The sequence below is a fragment of the Mucor mucedo genome (genome assembly GCF_025094135.1).
Source record: "Mucor mucedo strain NRRL 3635 chromosome Unknown EV154scaffold_59, whole genome shotgun sequence".
Taxonomy (NCBI): domain Eukaryota; kingdom Fungi; phylum Mucoromycota; class Mucoromycetes; order Mucorales; family Mucoraceae; genus Mucor; species Mucor mucedo.
Window position 1 is genome coordinate 1034 of NW_026252343.1, and position 12730 is coordinate 13763.

Below are 12730 nucleotides of genomic sequence, written 5' to 3' on the forward strand. Positions count from 1 at the left end.
TTTTTTTCACTCAATGTTTTATATACTGTGTAGGTCGGGACTTACAGCCCCTCCCAGCTCACTCAATGCTAATACACATTTTTTCACTCAATGTTTTATGTACTGTGTAGGTCGGGACTTACAGCCCCTCCCAAGTCACTCAATGCTAATACACATTTTTTCACTCAGTGTTTTATGTACTGTGTAGGTCGGGACTTACAGCCCCTCCCAATTCACTCAATGTTTATTATTCCCATACATGTCGGTTGCTTCGACCTGCGCTTCGCTTGGCCGCGCAAAAAAAAAAAAAAAAAGAACAGTCCGAATTACTAAATAAGGTATATACTGCAAAGTCAAAACAATCATTATAATATTGATACATGTCGGTTGCTTCGACCTGCGCTTCGCTTGGCCGCGCAAAAAAAAAAAAAAGAACAGTCCGAATTACTAAATAAGGTATATACTGCAAAGTCAAAACAATCATTATAATATTGATAAGCAGCCCTTGGATGATGACCAGAGAAGTCCACAGAAGGGTTGTTAGAACCGAGCGTATGGACACGTATGAAACTTACTGGACAATCAAGCACCCTAACCTGTCAGATGATCGTAACAGCCGCCACAGTTATAGAGCACATTATCGTGTTAACAAGAGTACCTTTGAGTGGCTCGTCAATCGTTTAAGTAGATGTTCTGCTTATCTCGGATCGATTTTGCGCGGTGGATACTCTGTTGAAGTCCAAGTTGCGTGTGTGCTTTGGAGATTTGCCAACACCCATTTTGGTTATCGCATTGCTGAAACTCATCTTGGAGTAACTGCCGGATCGTTCAATAATTTCACAAACAGATTTATTGATGCCATGTTGGAGATTACTCCCGAAATTATAATGTGGCCTATCGACGACAGAGATAGGGCTTTAAACAATGCTCGTGAGTTTTCAGAACTTGGTGGACCTGATGCCACAACACTTTCTGGTGTACTAGGTGCGATTGATGGCAAGCTGGTCGTCATTCAAAAGCCAGCAATTAACGGAAATGCATATGTCGATAGAAAGAGCCACGCATCTATGAACTTAATGGCCATCACAGCCGCGCACTCGGTGGTAAAAGGTGGTAAAAAAGTACCAACTTAGACCACCTGCGGTGGTAAAAACCCTTGATTTTTTATCCCAGATGTGGTACAGGTGGTACGATTTCACTACCTCTGGTGGTAAAAAAAACAAATTTATACCACCAGAGGTGGTGCGTTTTATCCACCAGTGGTATCATTATACCACTTTAAATGGTTCAAACACTCCAACAGTTGTATCTTTTTACCACTTTAAACTGATGTATTGTTCCGTCTGTTGCATGTTTTTACCACTTTAAACTGATGTATTGTTCCGTCTGTTGCATGTTTTTACCACTTTATATTGATATATTGTTCCGTCCGTTGTTTGTTTTTACCACTTTAAAATGTCTTTTTGTTCATTCCGTTGCATATTTTTACCACTTTAAAATGTCTTTTTAATCATTCCGTTGCACTTTTATTACTTTAAAGCATTACATAATCGAAAAAAAAATTTACGTATAAATACACAAAAACTGTGAAAAATTGGGGGTATGGAAAACGTTTTTATTGGTATTTATTTTGTATTTTCACTTCGAAGCTACTGAACGTGCATCCATATTATCACCAGAAAAAAATTAAATGGAAATATTAATTAACTTACTATCAACAAGATATAACGGCAAAAAAGTCTTTCAATAAACCTCATAAAGAGCCAAGGGAATCATAAGGTATAACAGCATATAAGACTAAGAAAAAAGTTGGACTTCCCTGAGAAATACAGCCTAAAATAAAAAATGTAGCCTAAAATAAAAAAAAATCGCCCTAAAATTAGAAAATACAGACTAAAATAAAAAAAATGCAGGCTAAAAAATTTTTCTATGGCCTAAAAAACATTTCATCAGCCTGGAAGAAGCTTGTCTACATCTTGAAGCCTTTAATATCAGCACAGAAAAAGCTCTGAATCTATGCAACACAGTTAAAAAACGTAATGAAAATGTAATGTTATCTAGTACCTTCACCATATGTCACAAAGCGAATATACAAACTTTCTACGGAACTTATAAGCCAGGAATAGGATGAGTATTTATATATGCTATATTACCTTTTCTTTTTGTTTAGTCTTTTCTACAACCTGCGAGATTGTAATCATATCATAGATTACAAAACTTGGGTTGTGTAGATAAGAATTTACGAAGAGAAAGAAAAGAAAGAGAAAGAGAAAGAGAAAGAGAAAAAAAAAAAAAAAAAAAAAAGTAAGTTTATTAATCCATTAAATTATTCAAAGTGCGAATTCTTTGAAATTTTTAGTAGTTATCTTCTGGCTATTTTTCTTCTAGGGCGGTGGATACGGTCGTCTTCTAAAGTCTGTTCAAGCTCTTCTACACCAGTATTCTCATTGCCGTGCAGAGGACTATTCCGTTCTTCCTCTAGTTCAGCAATAGAGGGAATAGTCTCTTCGTCATCCGACAAAGATCCTGCTTCCCGGGTTGACACGTTCTACAGAAAACGCATTAGAAACATAATAATAAATAAGTGTGATTGTTTAGTCATTGTATTACCCTTTTTCCCAGTCTGTTGTGGGCTACACTTGCCAACAACCTTTCTGCTCCCCAGTAGTTCTGACATCTATCCAAGTCTATTTTACCTTTCTTGGCTAATCGTTCCAACATGATGATGTATTTCATCTTGATATCACGGGAAAGCTTGCCCCAGGTGCAATTCATCAACACAGCATTCTGAGATATCTCGATTTTTAACTCTCCCAAACAAGTTTTGGCATAATCTCTCAAAATATGAAGGAGAGATTTTAACTGCACGTTCTTTATTTCTTTGGATTCCAAACTCTCGTCTGGGTTGGGCTTCAATGCTGGCCGAATACATAACATAAACTCCCATAATGATTCGTTGTCAGTTGGCTTGTGAGTGGGATCCTTCTTACCGACAGGGTATCGAGCGATATCTCTACAGCTCAATGGTGCAGTTGTTGGTAAGACTAAATGAATATAAATGTTAAAGGTACATTAGAGTATGTTACATGTCTGATATAGTTACCTTCTTCAGGTGAGGAGGCAGTGGTGTTTTGAGAAAATAAGCGTTCAATAAGAGCATCAAAACGATCGTTTAACTGAGAGTGGTTGGACTTGATGTCATTTTCTAATTTATAGATTTGCTGTTGCATTTCTTGCATGGTTCGAACAATGTCACTTGTATTGTATGCTGGCATTTTACTAAAAATTTGGAATGTTAAAAAGAAAGGACACTTTATATGGTACCATCAGCTATTTATGTACTTACCAAGTCATTATACGTCATATTCTTTACCTTATATTATGCTAAAATCTAAATAATTATTAGCGTTTCGCTGAGATTGAAATGTGGATCTACTAGTAAGCTAATTGCATTAAGTACTTAATGGTCAATTCATCATTACGTCTTTCCTTTCTTTATACTTCCCTCTATTTTTTTAAAAAAATGTCCACACGTAATGTCCCATGCCCCTTATGTGATAGTCTTTTCAATGACGATACTTCAATGCTTCAACATCAACGAAGAGAAAATTGTTCGCGTTTTGCCATAAGAAATATGATGAACGGTGACATTAGTCGTTTAAATGGTAATGCACAACATGTCTCTGAAGAATCTGCTTCTGAAGAGTATACTGATAATGATGTTGTAATGGAGGAACTTTCTGGTAATATCAAATTAAGTGAATAGCAAATGTTTTAGGCTAACTTACATTGTCTTGTCAGAAACGGCACACGAAGATATTTCAGTCACGTACGAAGATCCTATCAAGTTTAAGCATTTTGACCATGATTACGACTGGAATACGATTCAAAAGTTTGGGATAGGTCTTATTAAACTTCTTGATCACAATGGCGTCTCCAGACAAGTTCAACGTGACGTGGTAAAGCATATCAATGATAATCTTCTATCTGCTTTTGACCCAGTTGCTGTTACGGGTAAGCGATGTATTTACTTACAAACTTTTTATAACGCTAATCAAAACTTAGACTTGGGTGGTTTGGTTGCTTCCCCCGAAGCTATTCATAGACTCCTTAACAAAGGCAGTATTAATACCGTCCAAATGTATGATGTGTGTCGTGATGGTTGTTATCTTTTCGATGATAATGTAGACCAATTGCATTGTATTAACCCTAGTTGTGGGAAAGGGCGTTACAAAGACCAGAAAAAAGCCGAAGCTTTGATCCATGCTGGTAGCAATACCCCTCAAGAAGCCTTCCAGACCATGGCTATATCTTCTGTGGGTGCTTCACTTGCGGAGCTATTAGTTGATGATGAAATCCGAGAAGATATGGAATATTCCCGTCAATTCAGCCAGTATGATGAAGAAGGCGTTTACATTGATATGTTCTCTGGTTCCGTGTATAAGGATTTTCTTCAACGAAACTTGCTTACCCGCAACGATGTCTGTCTTGTTTTGTATGTGGATGGCTTCCCTAATAAATCCAAACCAGGAAGTTCCCAGACATTAGTCCACTGTATAGTTATGAATATCCCTGCGTCCAAAAGGTATACATATTTAGCTGCCTTGCGAAAGTATTGTTATGTTAGCTTACCTATTCATTTATAGAGCAAAGGAGTCAATGATGATTCCATTAGCTATTATACCCGGTCCTAAAAAGCCCGAATACCTCATGAGTTTCTTAAAACCCATTATCAATGAGATTCAAACATTATGCTCAAGAGGTTTTGTGGTTGAAAAGAATAATGTCGTTGTCCACAAAAGCAAAGTCTTCTTGCTCGGTATGACTGGTGACATCCCAGGTATTGCTGACTTGATCAATCATCGTGGGCATACGAGCAAGTATGGTTGTAGAATATGTCGCGCAGCGGGTAGTCATCCTGAAGGTAACAATTATGGTATGTACTTTTTGAAGGCTGGCGATATGCGAACAAGACAAGAGTTGATTGACGGTGACCTGGTAAATGATCCAGAATATGAATCTCAATGTAATACTGATAATTTAAATTAAAAGTTTGATATGCTTGGTATTGATTCTTTAATTGGGTCTCTTCCTACCTTCACTGGCACCCCTTTTTTTCTTGGTGACGAAATGCATCTCATCGGTAGAGGACTTGGTACTTTGGTCTATTGTCTTTTGCACCCCCAAAAGAATCAAAAGTTCTATGACACAATAGTTGGTTGCAAAAATTACACGTTCGAGCTGATTACGCAAGACGGAAAAATTTTCGATTCAATCGATGAAAAGGTCAACCAAAGTAGGGTCAATATCCCATCAGCGTTCGAAGGAACATGGAACTCAGCTGTTGGTATCTCCAGAGCTGTTGATTACATCGACTTTCTTTTGTATGTTGTCCCAACAATTATACTTCCACTTGTACGAAGCAGTCAGTCTAGAACAGCTTTAATGAATTTGGTAGAGGGGTGCTCTATAGCTCTTCAATGGCGTATCTCACGAGAGGATATTTGAAGATGAAAAGGTAATACGAGTTTCTGATTCTACATAAACAAAATGAGACATTGATGCAAATTATTAGATGTTTCTACAAATGGCATACCTTTTTGAATGACGAAATCTGCCATAAAAGAATTAACGCACGAGTCTTCACAGCCAACAACCATTATTTGATGCATTTGCCTTTTTTGGTTGAAAAAATGGGACCGTTGAAATGCTATTCCTGTCGACCAATGGAGCGAACAATCAAGAAGTTTACCAACTTGATCAAATCTACGCATCTGATAGGGGCCAATGCATCGAATGTTCTCCGTCACCAAGCTAACTACAGCAAAATGGCCGTGAGACGTTTGGAAGCTATTCAGTTTCCTGAATCGATGGATCGTCCTGACACTTATCGGTCTCATTCTTCAGGTGTTCAAATCTGGTCTCCGTTTGTGGCGCAATCCTTGTCAGGTCCAGATGAAGAAGAGATATGCTTTGGGGTCCAAAGATCAAAAGTAATTGACGCATTGTATTCCTATTACGATCGTAAGGATGGTCATGCTATTGAAGCTTTGACCTCGTCGAGAATTGAAATTGCTGGTCGTGCATGGAAAGATGATTTGGTGTTTTCTTCTATCATGGACAGAACTTTGAAGAGACTCAAAACAAGAGCAAACAGTCATGTTCTGTTCCAGGCACCTAAAAGTACGGGCCATAGGTAAGTAAAGACTATATATTAACCATATCGAGGCTTACATTATAAATTATAGAACTCTTTCTGTTTGGTTTGTCGGTGTTGTGCACTGTTACTTCAGTCATGTCCAAGACGGCAATGTCAATTTTCTGGCTATCGTTGAGGTGATGAAACAGCAGCAGTTTGACAACTATAATGTCGTGACAGTTGCTCGCAATTCAAGAGGGGATCGGTATAAGAAGTACGCGGTAATATCGATTTCCAACATTCTTGAAGTTGTAGGTCTTGTTCGGTATTCTGCTTCAGATAACCTCTTCAAGGTTGTTTGGCCTTACATCAAGTATACCGATAAGATCGGCCATCGTCCTGCCGGCTCTTTGGGTGATCTTTAGACTGGTTTTCCTTTCTTTCTTCCGCTTTACGAAAAGTTTACAATAAAGCAATTCCTGTCATTGAATCGTCCCATGAAGTGAATGTTCTTTTATTTTTTTATTTTTAATTTATGTGTAGATATGTAAAAAAAAGAAAAAAAAAAAATAGAAATTGGAAGTTCGTGATGGTACATTTTTACCACCGGTGGTACAATTTCACGTCCGGAAGTTCAAAAAATCAACCGGTGGTACATTTTTACCACCTAGTGAGCCGCTGTGCATATGCGATACCCGTACTCGGTTCATGTACGTAATAACTGGGCACTCCGGTAAGTTCGTATGGAAGGATAAAAAATGATATAGCAGCTTACCGTTTGTTATTATATTAAGGCAGAAACCATGATGCCCGAGTGTTTACTAGCAGTGTGATCTATCATAAACTTTTGTTTGATGTGGCCAGATGGGGTCCCGCAAACACTTATATTTTGGGAGGTAAACTCATTAATCATACCATAGTGTACAAATTATTAATGATGTGACCTAGATTCGGCTTACCCTTTGCTGCCAAACCTCATTGTTCCATTTCATGGCCGACGTGAAAGCACTGCAGAAGAAAAGATTTTCAATGAAATCTTTTCTAGTTCTCGCATAAAAATAGAACATGCATTTGGTGGACTCACATCCCGGTGGAGATTCCTTTGGAAGCATTTGTATATGCTTAGTGTTGATAGAATGGCCAAAACTATCATATCTTGCTGTGATTTACACAACATTTGTATAAATCAAAACGACATTGAAGAGGCAGTGTTGGATGGAGGATTAGATTTCGAGGGTTTTGTGGAGGCAGATCGCCGAAACCAGTATCAAAACGAGGTGAATTTTGAACCCCCTCTTCCTTTTGATGGTACCAGCGCTACCATCGACGCAGCCGGGATGCGCCGTCTTAAGGCAATGTCTATCTTAAGAAGAAACAATATCATGAGGGGAACAGATAGACTTACATAGTTTTCAAAAGGTTTTAATGAATTGAAAATTTTATTTTATTTAATTAATGATTATTGTCAGTAGAAGATGAACCATTAAGATTGGTATCACTATCACCTCTTCGAATGGCTGCAAATCTATTCAGGATAGTCTCCATATCAGACATACGTCTACGTCTATGCTCTTCCATGTCAGCCTCTCGTCTACTTCTTACTTCTTCGAACATACGGTATCTCTCTCTGGTCTCTTGTCGCCGTCTTGCTTGCATATTTTCCAATGCAATTTGTCGAGTACGACTGATACGTTGCAGCATGTTATCAACATCGAGAAGTCTTTGTTCTCGATCTTCCCTTTGCGATGCTGCCATGCGATCCATCATCTCTACACCAAGTTGGCGGGCACGTGCCATATGCTCGTCTGACAACTGACGAGCAGCTTCAATAGGATCAGGAGTTGATGAAGACTGCTCACCAGAAGTTCGACTATTTCTCGATGTACGGTCAGACCTTGGTGGAGGTGGTGCAGATGAAGGTGGAGGTGGAGGTGGTGCGGATGTATATGGAGGTGGAGGTGCGAATGAAGGTGGTGGTGGAGGTGTTGTGCCTGTAGATGTTGGTGGTGCTGCGGATGCTGATGTGGATGTGGGTGTGGGTGTGGGTATGGGTGTGGGTGCTGGTGTTGGTGTTGGTGTTGGTGTTGGTGTTGGTGTTGGTGTTGGTGTTGGTTGTTCGGTTGTTGGTGTTGAGGTTGGTACGGCTGTTGGTGTTGGTGTTGGTGTGGGTGCTGTTGCTGGTGCTGTTGTTGGTGGTGGAGGTGCGGATGCTGATTCATTAAATGATAGCACTGCAGGTCCTTCATTGTTGGTAGAATCTCTAGCAGGATATCGATCAGCAAATGCTTTTTGAACTACAAGTTGATCAACTTCTGTAGGTGCCAAGTAAGTTGTTTCGGGGCCATCGGATCCAATAGCATTCATCAAATTGTCGTCGTTGAATCGTCTGTAAGACCGGATACCACTCTCTTCCATGTTGATGCTTTCGTAGATAACTTCAGGCTGGATGCTTGGATCATCCTGAGTAATCTTAGCAATTTCTTCGTAATAAGCCATGTTTGGAACAGTTCCACCAACTCCGGTTTCTCTTGCTGCATTTCTTACTCTGGTAAAACGCTGCTTCATATCTGCGCACTTTCTTTGCATACTTGTTTCGCTGATGTTTGCCAAAAAAACCCTGAGTACATCGGTGCTAGCATTCTCAGCTAACTTTTCCTTAAGCAAAGCAGCCGAATGTACCCAGATAAGCTGCTTTAAGGCAGTATCGCTTCTTCTCAACAAGTAGCTGTAGGTACCAGCCATAATTTCAAGGAGGATACAAATAGCAACATCAGACCATACATTGTAGGACCGTGAAGATGGTTGTTCAGGCTCATCGTCATCATCGACATTGGCGTTACTGTCAGCTTCGGTGTTACCGTTGTTAACAGGAGTGGTGTTTTGCTGAACGGTAGGATCGACAACAAACACAAAAGTGCCAGCGCGTCTGCTACGTCCACGTCTGCCTCCACGTCCATTTCCACGACCGCGTCCACGACCACGTACGTTGTTGGGGGCATTGTTATTAGCTTCGGTATTGTTCATAGTAAGGTAAGTGATAAAATGTATTTGACAAATTAAAGGGAAAGAAAAATAAAAATAAAAAACACTGGATTTAAAGAAGTTCGTTATTTTATCATTTCCTTTTCAAGTAAACTATTTTGAAAACAAGATCACTTTGATCATGTTTTTATTTGATTCCTTATATGTATATGTATTATTTTGCACAAATTTAGCTCTGTGCTAAACGCACATACAATAAAAATCATCGGTAATCCAAATTTATATAAATTGTCCAAATTTGGAACTCTGACACATTGAATACAATGGAAGAGCCGATAGAAAATATTATTAGAAATCATTGAGGCAATCTGTCGGCGACAAGCGTACCCTTGAATTCATGTAGAATTCAACAGTCAAGATAAATTTATGGACTAGCAATTCTAATAACAGTCAGCTTTCAAAAGAGTATAAATAGACCCCATTATTTCATAGTTAAAACTTCAGTCAAATAAAGTAACAAGGACTTATAATCGTACCTATCGTACCATTGTTTTTTTTTATATACTTTATATTTTTTTATTAAATCAGAAGTAATTGATTTGTAACAAGCTCTACATTTCAGAGACTTTTTTCACTATTTTTGTATAAAAAATGGGCTATTTATTTTCGGTTTCCGATCTTGAGAGCACCTATTGGGGGGAATTTGCTCAAAAAGAAGAGAAACTACCGACAGTAATAGTGTATTTGTCACTGGTATGATGGAAAAAACTACCAAAAAAATTGGTATCAAAACCCCCGTTTGGTAGTTTTACAAGCTCACATCCACCAATATATTTGGTTATGCGTAGGGTGGAAAAAGCAACAATAAACAGTATATTGGTGATAAAACTACTATGCTTCCATTTACAGTGTAATATTTTGTCAAATACCACAATGCCTCTCGAGATCGAATTACGCTTAAAGAAAGCTAAACTTTTAAAAAGAAGTTTGTACCCAAGATTACCAATGCCAATAGAAAACGGCCAAAGAAGTAACACCACTTTATTATAAATATCACAACACTACTTCTACATTCAACAAACTGGTTACTTATATTTATCACAATCTGTCTTTATATCTATCACCATACTTTTATTATATTACACTAATTTCACAAAATATTCGCGCACTCACGGAAAAAAATTCGTTCATCTTCAAGAAAAAATTTCGTTCAGCGACGAATTAAAATATCGCTCAAAAATTAATAATTAATTCGTGCATAGTCTACGAACGAAATGAACGAAAGAAAATATATTTTATTAAATGGGTTTACCATCAAGACAATCATCAAATTTTTTTGTAGAATATCTACAAAAGCCTTGGAGGTCACTGATAAGTACATTGTTACATGCATCTCTTATTCTCATTGTCAAGGTCTCTTCATCCAACAGCTTTACCCGCTTATGTTTACTCTTACAAACTGACCAAAACTGTTCGATTCGATTCAGTTCAGGGGAGTAAGGAGGTAGATAGATACAGCCATACCCACGTTTTTCGATATACGTTTGTATATCTTTGTTGGTGTGGATAGGCGCATTGTCCATGACAAGGTAGTGGTTCTTAAACACCTCGTGTCGATCCATTACGTCTAGTGTGTTGGCAATGAAGTTAAAATAATGACCTGTAACGGTCCCGCCTTTGATACTGACAGGCTTTCCTCGTTCGGCTTTTCTTTTTTTTGAAGAGACTGCAACTCTTGGACGTCGGATACTGACGTTGACGACACCGTAAGGTGAGATGGCCCCCAAAATAGTTGTTGTTTTTGCTCTTGTTTTAGGCACAACAACAACCGCACGTTCTCCCTTCTTAGACCATGCTACGCTACGTTTCATATTAATATGAAACGCAGCTTCATCGATAAACACGCAATTACTATTGTAGTCCATATCAGTACTCATCCATCTAATGACCCATTGACGTCTCTGCTCAATTTTCTCAGGACTATTTCGTTGGACAGAGTGAAAGTGGGTTCTTTTCAAAGATATGCGGCATTTCTCGGTTACAAAATTATATAGTGCCGTTTTAAAAATGCTGAGGTCACTGAATTCATTTGTCAAACTTTCCATCATCTCATCCAAAACCAACCCAGCATTTTCGTCTACAAGGTTGACCAAAAAAGCCTCGTGGTTTTTATTTAGCAATGCGGGTCTACCAATTGGTCTTCCACTGCCAGGTCTTCGCATGATCGTGTCTTGGGGATCTTTTTCATTTTGTTTTACCCATGTTTGCGCTGCTGAAGGAGGTATATTCAATTTCTGAGCAATTGCTCGGGTGGACATATCTGTCTGCGTGTAATAATAAAAAAACGTTTCTTTATCCTCGTCTTTATAACGTCTATAAGTCGTTCGAACAGGAATTTTAGGGTCGGTGCTGCCAGTCTCAGCTTTGTCGTGATCGAGGCTATATACTTAATATATGACTCTATCTACACTTCTTAAATCTTCCATTTGATAATCCTAAATATAATTCTTATTCGTACTTTATATTAAATACTGATCATTTACTTTATGTACAGGCTTGATCTCATATCATCCTTTATACAAGTATAAGGCATACATTTAAATAATAACATGAATATGAAAACATATGAAGGTTACATCAGCCACGTTGAGGTGACACAGCTATCTTTAATAAGAACTACATTTTCCCCTGAATGTTGTTCTACAAGACATACACAGTTTAAGAATGAATGTTATTGTTATTGTTATTGACATCTCATTATGGTCTTTCTATATGGGATCATTACATCCGAGTATTATCTGGATAAATCTACCCACAACTGTCATCAGCCCATCTGTGATCAATGTCTAAAATAATGTGTATATAAAGACCCCCTTTTATTTGTTTAATAAAGCTTTAGTTTATTTTTGCAGTTTGATAATTTCACTTTGTTAAATTTCACATTTTATTCTTAATTCGCTATTATCACTCTCGAATTTCTCAAGCTTCCACAAACTCTTCTTTCTTAACCTCTTCTTTCTCTTTCTCGGTTGGCTTGACATCGACATATTGATCATATTCTGTAGCGTTTTCCAAGGGAAAAGTCTCGTAGTCGACATCCATTAACATTTCAACAATCTCATTTCCCTGCTCATCAATTGCGCCTCCTTGACCATCTTCAATAATAATGTTATCCATTGCAAATGTAATTTTGTATGTTGAGGATGTCATAGATTATAATAAAAGAATCATCACATTTTACATAATAATGGATGATCATGTATGAATATTCATGGCTCACACTTCGCCCCATTTGTTATCATCAGAACCGTTGGTGTCTGTGCACAAGGTGATTTGCCTTGTGACGAGTAAAATATTATAATACCATAAAAGTATAGTACAATCCCATAGGCGGAATATTCGGTTACTGAATATTACACGCACTAAACTTTCTCATTGGCATTTACGTAATGTCACCTGCGGAGATGAATTTAGATCCTCACGTACTTTTGTCTTTACTTTGTAAGGCAGGAATTACTTCATAACATATTTATTTAAACAGACATTACGTATAACATTATATCATATTCCTCTAACGCGTCACATATATTATCCGAAAGCCATCTAATCATTTAGTATAAATACCTGTAG

At 38.0% G+C, this 12730-nt stretch overlaps 1 protein-coding gene across 1 annotated transcript; it reads right to left on the minus strand.

Moving 5' to 3' along the window:
• Positions 1-7570: 7570 nt before the first annotated feature.
• Positions 7571-9142, minus strand: EV154DRAFT_590657 (uncharacterized protein; the record flags this gene model as incomplete). The annotated part of the gene is made up of 1 exon (XM_051606881.1): positions 7571-9142. The coding sequence occupies one exon, from the start codon at positions 9140-9142 to the stop codon at positions 7571-7573; it is 1572 nt and encodes a 523-aa protein (XP_051456537.1).
• Positions 9143-12730: the final 3588 nt, after the last annotated feature.